The 15,679-nt window shown below is 42.4% G+C and overlaps 1 protein-coding gene across 2 annotated transcripts in view; it reads right to left on the bottom strand.

The window, feature by feature from the left end:
• The window catches only part of foxj3 (forkhead box J3), a 62,594-nt gene that overhangs the window by 20,983 nt on the left and 25,932 nt on the right, over positions 1–15,679 (bottom strand). For both annotated transcript variants that reach the window (XM_088389379.1, XM_088389378.1), the window contains one exon: positions 450–524. In XM_088389379.1, coding sequence (XP_088245505.1) covers positions 450–524 — 75 coding nt within the window. The remainder of the gene's footprint in view (positions 1–449; positions 525–15,679) is intronic.

Genomic DNA, 15,679 nt, shown 5'->3' with positions numbered 1-15,679 from the left:
AAAAAATGATGTTGACTATTGCCAGCTGTTGGTACAAACCAAACATGCTCCTCCAGGTGTATTCTTTCATTATATCTCATGTTATTTTAGGTTAGGTTACATGGATAACTTTATTGATCCCCATGGAAATCAATAGCAGAAACTACAAAGAAGTGGGAATAAAAATATTTCATGAGAATAAAGTCATGCTATGAAGATAAAAAGTTAATTATGAAAGGAAAGCAGTCGGAATGTTAAGAGAACAAAGCGTGGACAAAGTCTTCTTTTTGAGAAAATATCATTGGCATATAAAATACATGTTATGTTATATGAAAATGAGTGAGAATGTAAGCGTGCATCATATGAAGAGAGTTTTTGAATAAAAAAAAGAACAATGTTGTTATGAAAGCAACAAATATCGTAAAAGCAAGAATTACGCCTTTGGTTTTAGGATGCTGTTCCAATCTCACCTTTCCCGGATCATCCTTAGAGCGAGGCACTTTGAGGAAACACTTGTTCAATGACAGATTGTGCCGTATCGAGTTCTGTTGGGGCAAAAACAAAGAGAGACAGGTGGAGAAGGTGAGTGGACGTACAAAAACAAATTCCAAGAAAGAAAAAGCGTGTCTTGTATTTTTTGGAATTGGAGGCGGGCATAAACCTGCTTTCACTCGTTGCGTAAGGTCAATGGGTGCGGTAGGGTCATTCGTCAGGTTTCATTTGTTTGTGATTGTCTCTAGACAATTATTTTGAGGACATTCTTAGCCCGAGTCAAAACTGACCATATGCAAGGAAAATAAACCGAATGTTTGGGTTAGAGTCCTTCCCCAAAGAGTGGAATCTATGACGTCATATGAAATTCCACATGTGCCAAAAACAGGAGCCAAGAGGAGTCCCACAATGGGATCGTAGCAAGAGTTTGATATTAATTAATACTCTAGCGGGCCCAGTGGGGGCAGAAAATAAATTATGCAGATCATCATCCCAAAGTTAACTCATTACACGCTTACAAGCTACTCCACAGCGGATAAGAGCGAGCTCCAGCCAGCTGTCTCGTTGGGATGGAGAGCCAGGCTCAAGTAGCCACCGGGGCCACACAGAAACACACCGGGGAAAAAAAAACAAAAAAACGGAGCACAATGCACCATCATTTTATTTGGGAGTGCTATTGACAGATGGCCAAGTTAGAAAAAAAAAAAAAGAGTTCTCCGTTCACTAACGGACATGGGAGATGAGTGATGGGAAGTGAGCCGAGACCCCCAAGCGCACGAGATGGTTCGACACGAAAGGCAATTATACCACAGGAGGGACAATAATGACAGGCTCGTTGTGTGATGTCGCCAATCGCGCCGCTGTGAAATGCCAATGGAAACCCGAGGATGCTTTCAATGTTCCCCGACAGAATAAAATGAGCCTCGCAGTCAGTGCCTGGAGGGGAAAGGAAAATTGTACCTCAAACTGTCTGTTGTGAGGAGCACTTAAGAGATGGAAGTGCAGCTGCTCTTGTTCGAAGGCAGCGCAACGTGGCTCGAGAGACACAATTCCAATGTTTTGTCCGCTACGACACGATGTAAGGGGACATAGAAAATCGAAATTCAATTGTGCTTATTACACTCCATTACAAAATTGGCATCATCGGAAAAATACAATTGATATTGATGTTTCTTTAAACAAGAAAAACTTACTTGAATTTTATCTTTTGCACCATTTTTTTAATAAATTTAGTTTGTTCCAAAAGGACTTTGGAAGTTACAAATAATTAATTACATAATTTAAATACATTAATCTGTCTAAATATTTTCTACACGTTTAAACATTTTCTTGTTTTGCACCCAAAACAGAATTGTTATTAAAATAAATAATTGTGAATTCAATGACGAGATTATCCAACACTGCATTTACGATATCCAAAAGTTTGGTTTGAGCAATGCATGCTCTCCTGGAATTACTTCACGTTTAGATAGAACAAAAAAAGGGGGGAAGTGAGGTCAAAGAGTGTTGCGGGAGGTAGATAAAGTGAGTCAGACAGTGCTCACTGCAGGGGTCCTGCACAAGTGCCGCTCAGCATCTACCTGCAACCCCCACAGAGCCCCTTCAATATCTGACCTCAGTCTGCAGGTGTGCTGCCTCCCACACACCTAAAAAATAAATAAAAAAATAGAGAAACGGTGGTGATTTAACACACCAGGACAGGAGTGGAGGTGTAAGCAGCTCCTCCCTCGCATAACCCCCCGCCCTCCCAACGTCCCCCTGCCGAGGAGCGCCGGAGCTCAGCAAGAAGAGCCGCTGAGGGGAAAAAAGTAGGTCAGGCTGACCTCTGCGCTCGGCACGTCAAACGTCCCGAGTGAGCCAAAGGGACAGGCCGCGTCAGAACCGGGCTCTTCACAGCTGGGGGACCGAAGAGCAACCCCTGGCGTGCGGTCAGGGAGCCCGGCGAGCGGCACACTGGGACAGACACGTGTAACCAGTGAGCACAAGTAGCCGCTATGACATCGGCTTGAGTGCCAGCGACTCGAGAGGAGCACGGGGGAAATCCATGCCCCAACTCGGGACATACATTCCAAAGCAGAGGCTCTTACAAACCAACAGACACAGTAAATCCCACAAGTTGGTACCAAATACATTGAACTTCATATTTGGATGTAACTGTTGAAAACATAAAAACAAAGGCTGAGAACTACAACTGAAGTGTTTATCCCCTCCATTTCAGTTTTGCTGACTTTTGGGGCGCCACGGCCAAAACAAAGCTTTCATTCTTTTCTTAGCTGGTCAGTATAAAATGGCAAATTCAATCCAAGTTGACAATAATAATAATAATAATAATAATAATAATAATACAATTAATAATAGTAATAATAATACAGGAAGACCGGAATTGCAAAACAGTTTGCAAAAAAAAAAACGACAGAGACTGCTATCATTAGAAATTTTACAAAGATTTACAGATTTAAAATTCCATTATTTCCATTGTGGTTGACCCTTGAGGTTCCACTCTATTGAGTTTACATGAAGCATTCCAAGGATCAGCTAAGGGTCTAATATGACCTACAGGTGCTCTTTTAAGTATTTGAATTAAACTCCTGAAAGAGGCAAACTTCAACACCGCTGGATTTGCTGCCTTCCTGATCAAAGAGCTGAGAAGTGGTGGGAGAGAAAAAAAAAAAACAGGCAGAGGTGAGCCGTTCCAGAGACAGTGGTTAAACATTACAATGACTGCCAGCACAGCAGCTGCTCATAAAAGGCAAATATGCAGAGTAAACTAATTCCTGAGATCCATTTACGTCCCAAAATAAAAAGTCCTGCCACGTGAGTGAGTTATGTACGCTTGGATGATGCAGTTCAACAACAGTATCCAACATCCATCTTTGAATTGACCTAAAAACAAAGTATATGAATGTTTTGATGTAGAAAACATCAACTGAGTGTTTCCCTGTCGAAAATCTTGAATGAAGGCCTCTGCGCGGAGGAGTTCTACTCGCAAATCCAAAGAAAACATTCTTGAGAGCACTGTCACTTTGGAAGATAGGACCGCAACCTCTAATTGACCTGTCAGCAAACCTGAATGATGGAGGGATATAAAATACTGGAACCAGTGCGTGGATGGATGAGTCAGACAGCCTCAAAAATACAAATTTAAAACAAAAAAAAATGTTTGGCATCTCCGGACTCAATGGTCCAGTGGCCGTGGCAAAACAGAGCTTTGTCCCAAACATGAAAAAAAGAACTGCCACCCTCACAAGTGACTTGACCACAAAGCACTTCTCCTTTTATTCATTCAAGCTGAGGCAGAAGAGATGGCTCAGTCTTACTATACAGGTCTTTTGGAATATTTTTTTATTTTATCCTCACCACTATAGACAGGGTGTAGCTACACAACAGGTAGTGCAACTTGATATTTAAGCTAAATAAAAGCACAATTGCAGAAACAATAGCAACGATTTATATGTGTTGACTGATCCCAAAGTGACTATTTGTCTTGAATATAAAGTTTACCAAAACCACGGATATGTCAAGAAAGTGAGGGTTGAATGTCAAAAGATTTTTGGCACTATTATGACCAAAATCGAGTCAAAATCGATGAGTCGATCATTTGACTTATATTTAAGGACAGACTTACACAATTTTCAAGTGACTGTGCCTTTCCTCATGTAAATACTAACAGTGCACACTGTGACGATGAATGAAGACAACCCCCCCCCAGAAAAACGTGTTTCCCACAAATGCTGACAACAGAGTTCTGGAAAGGCTTCACTCTGGCTGGAGTTTTCATGAAAGTCTGTTTTCCGTTCCCCAAAATTGAGCTTTTGTTCAGAACTTGGCTTAAAGGACAAAAGGCCCACCGCAATACAACACACAGAGTGTTTGTGCGCTCAATGCCTTCGAGTTAGTCAAAGCGAGAGCGGCGCAAAATTATTTTTAAGACACCAGAGTCGATAAAATGAAAGATAGTCTTGTTAGTAATGGCCTAGCTTGTTTTGGGTGCGTGTGCGTGAAATCAATGCAAAGAGACAAAGAAAGCGTGAGCCGACACATAATACAGGAAGGAAGTGTAATTTTCGGCTCTTCGGATGGACCCCGTGGCAAGCCCACCAACACAGAATGTACACCTCTGCCTTAGGGGATCTGCACCGAGGCCACGGAATGTAGCACATCCACCGGCTATTTGTAGGGGATGTGGGAAGAAGGCATGTGGGATGCCACAGCAAGCAAGAGTCTTTGTTTAAAAAGGAGAGAGAGAAAAAAAAAATGACACGCCTCAGCGCTCGGCTGTGGATGGTGACAGAGCACGCCGAAACGAGTAAGGTCAATGAGAAACGTTCCCGCATTGTCTTGAAAACTATCGTTACAAAGGAGACTTTTTTAAAACTGGCAAATTCATTCTCCAGGTATGATCAAACACCTCATTTTATGTAAGGTTGCTTAGGAGAGGACCAAAAAAAAATCCCCAGGTCATCTAACAGTGCACTGAGGTATTATATTAATTAAAACCCAACAGCCACTTCTGCAAAAGCAGATGACACCGTGGGGAAATTCCACCATAGCCAAACCTTCCCCCAATAATGAGCATTTGGTTAAATTAAACCCATTTCTCACTTTGGGCCACCGATAATGAGGACAATGCATGCAGGACGGAAATTGGCTTCATAAGAGATGACCCATGTTGATTTCGAAGAAGCAAGTTAGCAGCAAAAACTTGCTTGGAGGCTTTTTTGAGCCACAGGCCACACATGGAGCAAAAGAACAAAAATAAATAAATAAATAAAATAAAAAATAGGCTACGTGTGTCGTTGGCTGCAGAGGTGCATAATGGCAAAAGCACACACTTGTTCGATAGGCGTGAACCCCGGTTTCAAGCAACGCTCCTTTATATGAATAAATAATATCCGAGTTTAATTCAAGGATTTTGCAACCTATGGAGCCCAGACAATCGCCGAATACAACACAAAACCTGTGTAGCTCTCTCGAGGCACATAAGAAGTTTATGAATGCAGCGCCAAGGATGTTGCCGCTTCAACACAAGCGCCGAGGGTAGAGACCAAACGCTCCCGTATATCAATGTTCTGAACTCAATCCAACCCACATCCGGCCCGCTTTTTTTTTTTTATATATACACACTTGCTTTTGTTGCCGTCAGGCCACTCGTGGAATATAGAACTGCACAAATTTAAGGAGGTTGTTGGGGGTTCAGAGAAGAAGCAGACTCATGCATTATTTGAGAGGTGCACTTGAGGCACCTAGCGTGAAAGCTACATTTAACCAGGACTTCCCAAAAAAAAAAAAAAAAAAAAGTGTAGTGATGGGGTTGGTGGGGGTAGCGCTCCATTAATGCAACGCTGAATGGCAGGTCACTCATGAGGCATGGCTTGATCACAGCAGCGCTTCAGAGAGCCGCCTGTCTTTGCCACTCCTTTCTCCAGGGCCACTATTTGTGTCCCGATCTGTCTCGCTCACATTCAAAAGCGCTTTGTTAGAGCACCGGTCATGCCACACAAGCCCACAATGCCACGTCGTGCACGGTGCTTCCATTAAGTGGATCATTTCACCGCATCCCTGACCTTCTGTAGGGCCATCGCTGGCGAGAAGGAAATTGTGCCGCTTATGCGCCTCCTTCAAGATTGGCAGTCATTCACAAGGCCAACCAACTTGTCAATACAACACACCTGAGATGCGAACTAAGATCTGGAATTACTTCTACCGCCCATGGGGATAAGAAAGAAAAAAAAAGACTTTATGAACTCTCACAGTAGTGAATATGCGCAGAGTAATGCAAAGCCCGGAAAGTTCCAGCTTCAACTGTGTCCCTCCATTCTATGACGATTTCTGAAGATGGTTTCACTAAACAACAAAGGAGAACTGACTTTTGAATTCAGTATTGAGTTTGAAACTGCAATTTTAAAATCCTTTATATCTTTGGAGAATGGAAGGTCACAAAAGTTGTACAATAGGAAAAGTAAATTGCGGCGCTTGGTCTCGAACAACAGCATCACTGGCGGCGGCGATGACTTGGCATTTTCCCTTTCTGAAAGAAGCCAAGGCGGTAGATTTGGGAGGACCAAAAAAGCCTTTCAAACAGCCCTGCGGGAAAATCAGACCCAGTTTGATGACATCAGAAAGCAGCAGTGTTTTAGAAAAAAACAATTCCCAGCCACCAATACAATTCCTGATTACGCCACATTAGTTGAAACGGGCTTTTCATGGCTCTCATTATGAACTATAAAGGTGAAAACACATTTAAGAAAGTGGTGGCTGAACACCTGCCAACATCCGCTGACAAGCCTTTTTTTGGCAAAGTGTACAAACATTCCGCAATGAAAGCTCATTGAAAGCGCCCCTTCTTTTAAGCTGTAACGCTGTGACCAGGCACATTTGTTATGTTGTGCTATACAACGACACAGTAGCTTTTCCATGCTTTGTTTTCCTGGACATAGTTTGACAAGAGCCAAATAAAAAATACACACAGCCAGATTGTCAAAGAGGAAAACAGACTATGTGGCTGACCACTGAGACAAACCAGGAAACTACAAACCGACGATATACGCAAAAGAGGGCTTTGTGTCGGTCGGCTGTGTGGTTCTCTGTAATTTTCTACTGCGTACACACTGCAGCAGCAGCGGCGGCGGCAGCGCAAGGCCAGGAAGGATTGGAGGCAAAGTGACGTCCCCCCAGTTTATCGTCCCTGAAAGCCTTCGCATGCTCTCAGTTCCACATGAGAGATCTGATGAAAGCCGTTTGTCAGTACGCCACTTAATTATCGGCCTGAAGAAGAGGAAGAAGGAGAGCCTCCGACGCTGGCCTCTGAAAATGGCTCACAGCAGCCTGCTGACGACGACGTGCGCTAACAATGAAGAAGCGAGCGCTACGACTAATGGTGACGGGGGCGGTGCCAACTGTCCATTTAGGAGTTTGGACGAATGGCGAAGCTGCGCAGAAAGTCATTGTGTGCCACTTCACTGTGCATTCTTTTCTTGTGTGTGTGCTTCAGCGGCATGGGGGATACGAATGCTGCAAAATGCCGTGCCGGGAATATAAAAATATGCTAAACCTCGACCTCTACATAAAGATAGAGCCTATTTTGTTAGACAATAAGAATGAGAGGATGATGAGACAAGATGGTAAAAAAAAAAAAAAAATTGGGAAACACAAAGGAGACAAATGCCTAAAAATTTTAATTTGCATACCCTGTCCTTGCAATAATACCAATTTATATTTCAAACCCTTATCTATGTCAAAGTGAGTTCCTTTTTCGGTTGGATGGTTATACCGTTGCATCTTCTGAAATCGTCCTTCATTGTCTTTAATCCACTCATGTCTCACCCTTTATTTTCTATAGCGCTTGTTGTCATTACGCTCAAGGGTAAGATGGAACTTATATCTCAGCTGACCATTAGGCCGATGCATAAAGATGTAGGATTGTCTGGGGAAAACGCCAAAGAAATCATGTGGCAACTTGCAAACTAATCTCATTGGATTCTTGGGTTTTGACGAGAAGACATCATTGTGACATTCTGCCCCTGAGGAAACCATCACCACAGACAGCAACTCTACAAAAGAGGGGCAAGCAGCAGCATCTTGCAAGCCACATGACTGAAGCATGACTTAAAGGGCAAGTCATAATAATATTCAGATGTGTGAATTTAACAGGCAAAATTCACCTGTTTTTAATCCATCTGAGGGGGCGGCCCTTTTGCCACTTGCTGTCGACTGAAAATGACATCACAGATTTCACAACCAATCACAGTTCACCAGTTCTTTTAAATCTGAGCCGTGATTGAGATCTTTTTTTTTCTTTTTTTACTTCCTTAAATTATCAAACATTTTCCATGTGATCCTCTACTAAGAGTGAAATCCAAGGTGCAAAGTCAAAGTCAGCTTTATTGTCAATTTCTCCACATGCCAAAGACACATAAAGAAACCGAAATTTCGTTCCCCCCTATCCCACGGTGACAAGACATGGCCCACAATAGACAATCAAGTAAACAAGTAATTCCGCTGTCCATTAGCTGACTTTATAGGGAACTGCTAGATTTGCTGACCCATTAATAATATAGAGCGGTGGTCAAAAGAGGCCAGAAACCTACATGCGCCTGCCATCCCTCCACGCGGCAACATTACCGCACCAATTTGGACGCAATTAAGAGGTTGGGAGAGGCTGTGGCCTTGCGGCTTTGGAAGGACTTTGGAAATTCAGCGCTGTGGGCAACCAAAAAAAGAAAACACGTGTTGTGCATTCAGTGAATATCCTCCACAAAGGGTGCGGGGGAAAACAAATTGCCATTTTCCTTTTTTTTTTTGTCTTTTACACAACTCAAAATGTCAACCAAAACAAACCTCTGCAGTTCAAATCTTATTAGACTTACGCTTTGCTCGCAACTAAAGGATTAACTCACCAAGTGAGGTTTATTAAGTCAGCGGAAAAGACGACAAGTGATTACAAGAAACAAAAAGTATAATGATGACCACAGAAATGCTAGGCGCTTTTGCAGTCGTCAAGCAAGAACAACCTGCCCTGGCAGCTAAATATAATATGGCTAAAGTTCAAACCTCTAATTAAAGAACAACAACAAAATAAAAATGAATCAACCATCCATAACAAAATGTTCAGGTGAAGAGAGTTACTGTACTTCTGCTTAAAATCATCCTTCAAATGAGCTAATTTGAGCCTATAAAAAGCTCCCCAGCCACAGTCATTCATACCAATGGAAAATTTAAAGTTTAAAATAAAACGATCATGCTTGATTTTAGAATGCGAAAGGAGGTCGCAGTTTAAATCTACAACCTCTCGAGCCTGAACGTGCCAACGTCTGCCGTATCAAAAATGAATGATAATCACTACATTAATCTCAATACTTATGCCTATGAATAATGCAAATAACGCTGTGACAAAATATTCAACCTGAATACAAATTTCAAAGCTGCCAGACAGCGAGCGGCTCACGTCGACACTTTTACATACGTTTCATGCAGTGTTTCAACAGTGTCAAGCGTAGAAGACGTGACATTGACAGATGTGCAATTCCGTCTCCGATCTTCACGTGTCATGTCCGTGGCCGGCGTGACCTGCGATTAGCCCGGCCCGACGCTCACTTCAAGAAGCGCGCCCGTCGATCCAGGCATCGGGGAAGGCGGCGCGGCTCGTTTTGGCATATCATCCATCACCCGTTCCGCTCGACTGCCGCAGCTGTGCTGCCGTACCGCAACACGCACACACACACGCTGACCCCACTGAGGACACGCTGACGGGATGATCAAATATCAAGGACAAGTGGTTGCTTCATTTACAAACATACTTTGAAGTATTGACATAAGTGTGAATGAGTTGCATTAAACAGCAGTTAAGTAAAGCCATTCATTAAAATAAAAAACGTGAGCGACTCAAGTGGGTACGTGGCGCAGAGGGTGAAAGCAAGGGGGGGGTTGAATAATTGCTGGAGTGAGGAAACTTATATTTCCAGCGTAATTGCTTGCCATGCAGATTTTATGAAAACGCCAATCATCAGGCGCCATTCTGCTCCTTTCATCAGATGTGAATGACCCATTGTCTGGATGTCGGGCGGCTCCGAAGGTTGCACACCACTGAACGTGTACTGGCAGTCTCAGGTTGGTACACTTTGGATTTCATTTCAATTTTAAAAAAAGATCCTTCTCCTGCCTCTGCCAATTAGTCCTCTAACTACGGGTACTATCTTTCACTGCATGTACGCTAGGGTGGTGCCAGATAAGCTTGTTCTTTGGGGAGAACACACTCCCTTAATTACAAATCTTATTAATCACCTTCAAGATGAGATAAGAAATGGAATCTTCATTTTAAAAACCTATTGGAAGTAGTTCAGCCCAAACATCAAAATATTTCAAGGTGAATTTCTAACACTTTAAAAAATGCCATATTGGTGAAAGCAGTCATTATGAATTAACAGTATGATGTGATAATTATAGTAATAACATCAGTCATGTTTGGCTCTTGAGCTTCTAATTTGTTTCACAGAAAACGAAGCGCTTGAGGAAAAACAACCCAAAAAAATACAACCATTATAGTATTGCAATTAGAGATGTAAAATGTATTGCTTAGCAACATTTTGGAGTTTAAAAAAACCACAAACAAAAACATCAGAGCGGAATGCACACAACAATTCGATTGTTATTAGTAGAGGGGAGGCTTTATGATGGCAAAACTTTTACGCAAACATTTTTTTATAGCCTTCACAACTGCTTTAAATATCACAAGTTGGAAGACAATCAGACAGTATCTAACGGACGGCATCCAAACTCAGGGTTTTCAATTTTAAATGGAAAATCACCACAGATTAAAAGACACGGGTTAGTATTAAATCACAATTTGACGACTTGAAAGGCGACACCACTGGCAGCAGAAGCGGGAATAAGCCGGTGAGGACGAGTCGTACGGGCAGATTCACTGTTAAAGGCAGATTCCGAGGGCTCGGCTCTATTTTTAGCAAGCGGCAATCATCAGCGCACCCGTCTCGCTTCTCCCCTATACCTTCCTGTGGGGGGGGCAAAACATCTGAGCGCACATCCAAGCGGCAATAGTAAAAAGGCACCATCTGCGACACCAATGTGAATCGAAAGGTAGTGTGGTGTTTAGCCGTCAATGAGGATGCTCTCTGACCTCTGCCATGCCAACTGAATTTGAGGTCAACCGCAGTCAAATAGTGGATCCAGACGTATGAGCAAGTTTGCAGAAAACATTTGACCTTAAACCATAGACGTCAAAAAACAAGCACGTCCAACAACAGTCACTTACGTCAATGCGGATCGACCAGAGTCCCGACAATACTTTTTTATTATGCGCCTTTTTTATCCAAAAATGATCCTCCCCATTTGTGAAGCGAATTCAACACAATCAAGAGAAAAGATATGCAGCTCATTCAGCTCAAGTGTTTTATTATTGTCCTCAGCTAAATCACTTCACACTTCTAAAATATTCAACTACTTTGGAACTTGAATGCTGTGATGTGTATTCCATCAATATAAACACAGCCGTAATTGGGCGTGTTACTTGAAATGTCCATGGAAATCGACAGTCCCCAAAAAATAGAATACCTAACACTGAACACTCAGGCTTACAGTGTAAATCCAAGCAATGGAAAAAAAAAAAAAGAAACATAAATGTCAATGTCATACATCTCAATTGTGACAGTCGGCTAAACACTTGGAAATAGTATCCGGGTCAGACTGCATTCAACAAGAGGGAAACTTGCTGGAACTGGCTAACGACTACTCACGGAGAGATCCAACAACCTGTGTTTCTCATACTTCTCGGTAATAGCGACATAAAAAAAAAGCATGCCTCAACAATACAAAGTGATTAAGTGTTTTTGTAAAATGCCCCAAGCTGTGCCTAAGACTGCTTGCAGAAATCAACACTGCTGGTTCTTTAAGGACAAAGGGGTGTGTCTTGGACTATGAGCTAGGTATTGACTTGAACATGTGCGCCATCATCGAGGAGGAAGTTCTCAGGGCGAACCTCGTTGATCGTTTTTGCCTCAACGGTATGCTGAGTATGGTGACAGAAGAACACTTCTGAAGTGGAGTTAAAGGACTGTCACAAAAAAAAATCAGGGCAGCAACTCTTCACAGGCCTGCGGGCCACAGGAGAAAGCGGTAGCAGCCTCAGGCCTTTTATGTTCTGCGCTGCAGTTAGCACTTGAGCAGAGTGCGGGGACAGAGGCTCCTTGCCAAAAAGTGCGTGCGCCAAGGCCTGCCAGCCTGCCTGCCTGCTCTCCCCGCCCACTCCGAAGACCCAAGCGTGAGCGGTGGGGCGCCAGTAGGCGGGCGCAAGGTGAGCCTGGTGGGCGGGCGGCAAGGCTGGAGCTTCCTGACATGGGAACCTGCTGCACGGCAGGATCAAGCCGGCTGCCGAGTGAGTCACCACTCCTCCCTCCCTTCCTCCCTCCCTCCCACAAGCCGACAAAATCAGTTCCTGTCCAACGCCACCCAGCCTCTCGTGCTGCGCCGTGGAATTATGGACAAGACAAAAAAGTGGTCACTCACGAGAATACGACTAAGTTTGCATATTGTCCCTGTTACTCCAGCTTGTTCCTACATTGCAACATCATGCATATTATTATTTGAATTTGAATTATTTTTATTGATTTTTGAATACTTTCAATTGACAATGTAATGTAAAGAAATAGCCAAAATCAGTTTTATAGCTTTCATTTAAAAAAAATATGATGTAAATGGGTGACCAATAGACATTAATCAGCTGTCATTTTTCAAAAACAGGTTAAGGACATAAAAAATCTGCAAGTGATTTTATTATTTTATTTATTTTTTCCTTAATCCAAACTGGCAAATGACGATCAAAGCGCAACCTCTCACCTCGTCATTTCACACTTGGCGGAGGTTAAGAGACTCGTGTTGCCCGATTTGAAACTAGACGATGAAGGGATCAGGCAATTTTACACTTTTGGGCCCTAAAAACCTGAGCCGGTGGAGGAAAGATCAGTCAGGTATTTACATTTGAACCCTTCTTTCCCTATCGCATTTAAATGAGCATCAGGAACGGGGATTTTTCACAGTGAAGCGAGTCACAAATCAGAAGCGGGAATATTATCTCCATAGTAATATCCTGAAGGTCTGGTTGCAGACCAAAACTCTCCATTAAACGTAGCCAACTGCCCAGGGCGGCCATTATGAAGTCTCAGATCCAAATGGAAGTTGAACCTTTGATCTGTTGAGGGTTGTGTGTATTTGCATTTTATAATGAGATTGGTGCAAATGTCCGGGGCCCCTGGAGAAGTCGTGCGTCCCATCTTTGCACGTCGGACCATTTAGGGACCAAAGCTGTATTTCGGTTGTTAAACGACATCAGGAGCGAGCGCTGGACTTCAGAAAAGCAGAGCGAGACTTGCTGTTTGTTGGGCAATCATGGCTAATTAACATCTTTTCGCTGATTTTCATTCAAGAAGCTCAAGAGTACCCGAGAGAAATCATAAAAATTACAACCATAGCAACAAGGTTGTCAAACTGCTTGAAATGTGCTCCAGATTTTCACCTGGAAGAAAAGCAAGCGGGCTTGTGGGATTTACGTGAGTTTTACCCAAGCGAGCCTCCAAGCATTCCAGAAAGGCTTTATAAATTGAGCGTGGAAGTCAATATCTGACATCCGATGTGTAGCTGACCACACGTCTCGTTTAGCAGGTTTAACGTCAGTCTTATATTTTCAAAGTGCATAACCTGGCCTGGTAATTAAAGAGCCAGCGCACGCAGTTAGTGACTGAGCTGGACTAGCCTGGGTGTTTTTCCTTAGTAACAAATAAGACTTTAAAAAAATCAATACGGCCAATTTAGGAAGCTTTAGGTTGTGGAGTTGCCAATATGTTTAGGGATACAGTTTATAAAAATTCAGGTGAAGGTTGCAGCCGGCACAGCAAATACAGAATATACTGAAGAAAAATGAAGCTTTGCAATGTGGTAAACACTCAACAGGCATTTTCCACCTCCTCTAAAGGAGCCTGACATTTTATCGCCTCAAGATTCAAAGTCTTTCAATTTCAATCTGTTCTAATAAATCGACAATTATTTTGATAATCGATCATTCTGACCTTGCTTGAATTAAAATGGTCAAAATCCTTGGAGTTTCAAACACTCCAAAGTAAATATTAGTCCTGTATGAAAGCAAGGACAATTACAATAAAATCTGCTTTTACTTTGAAAAAAAAGGACAATAAAGGAACACCCTCATCATAAAACAACAAAAGTCAACCAATGTCACAGAAAGTCAAACATGTTGACAAGTCTGACTTTATGTATCTAATTAGTAGCCACATAAACCATTTACGTATCCGTAAACTGTAATGTAGCCCAAACAAGCAAGTGATGCTTAGCCAAAACATCTTAAGTCCATTTACAATTCCTGAGATGTCACGGACCAACTTTTAGATTTTTGTTTTGTTAGTGTGTTTGTTTTTTAAGGGCTAGGACTGCCAAACACATCGATACAGAATATTTCCATTTCAGAGAGTTTTCATGGAGAAGTCTCTCGGAATCCTTAAATCTGAAATGTCCTCAAGCTACTTGGCCACTCTTCAAAAAGCAATGCCCGCCCTACACAAGCGAGGGATACAGACCTGAATCATATACTCTAAAGACTGCTTAGAACTGGAAAGAGTGAGGCGACGTGCCAAAAGACTGCACTGAAAAAAAAAAAACATCCAAAAAGGTAATAACTTTCTCAGATTCCCGAAAGGTGACCTTCACAGTTTTTGGATTTTCCAGAGATGTCAGATAGCTCCTGACTCATTATTTCTTAAAGACCGCAGTTTTTAACGAGCTGGTTGTCCAACGAGTGCGTTAACATACGCGTGACCGGTCCCAAATTCCAGCTGTTGACGTATCCAGGAGAACAGAGCGGTGATGACTACATCCGACCTACATTCACCACGCCCAGACACCAGGCACGCGTGCTTCCAATCATTACGTACGCAAACAAGCTGAGCTCGGTGCATTCGTGTCATACAGGGAGCGCAAAAGTATACAAATTGGATGAATAAGAAATCCAGTAACATTTAAACATCATAATCTTAGAAGATCATTTGTTCACGAGTGACAAACTTATACGAAGTAAAACATGATTCATTTGGTTCTTTTTTTGGGTCAATGTTGGCTCTGATGTTTGGCAAACCCCACGACATCTGCTACTGTTTGCACAACTATTTGCGTTTGGCAGAGCCAAACAGTGGATTGAGGTTAACAAATCCCAATTTGATGTTGTTTAATACCGTCAATTAAAAAGTGGCCCTTGAAGGACTGTTGCAGAAAAGCACATTATGGTAATGCCAAATTACAACCTTGGTTCAACATCTCAAATTTGTGTAGCAAGTTCCGTTAAACTCCACATGAATCAGTTGAGTTGACCTAGTTAATTTTAGGCGTGACTTATTAGAGTTGTGTGTTTTATCATGACTCATCAAACTGCTGCCATCCGGTGCCCACACACAATCATAAAAACGAAATAAAAGCAGGTTCAAATTAGGTAGCGCTTGAAAACAAATTCCCCAAAAAACGGTTGCTTCAAAAAAAAAAGTCAGGATTTTACCAGTGTTTTGAAATAAGCATGCGTGTTGGGATGTGGGAGAAAAAAAAAAAAAATTGTAAAACACAAAGTATAGTGCGCTAGTGGATTTCATTCAAAACGTCTTATGATGCAATGTGAAGAATTGACACATCTTTTAAGCAA

This window comes from Syngnathus floridae, chromosome 11 (genome assembly GCF_059516105.1).
Source record: "Syngnathus floridae isolate MCC-2025c chromosome 11, RoL_Sflo_1.0, whole genome shotgun sequence".
NCBI lineage: Eukaryota > Metazoa > Chordata > Actinopteri > Syngnathiformes > Syngnathidae > Syngnathus > Syngnathus floridae.
Note: the sequence above shows the minus strand (reverse complement) of the source record. Positions and strands in the feature narration are given on the sequence as shown.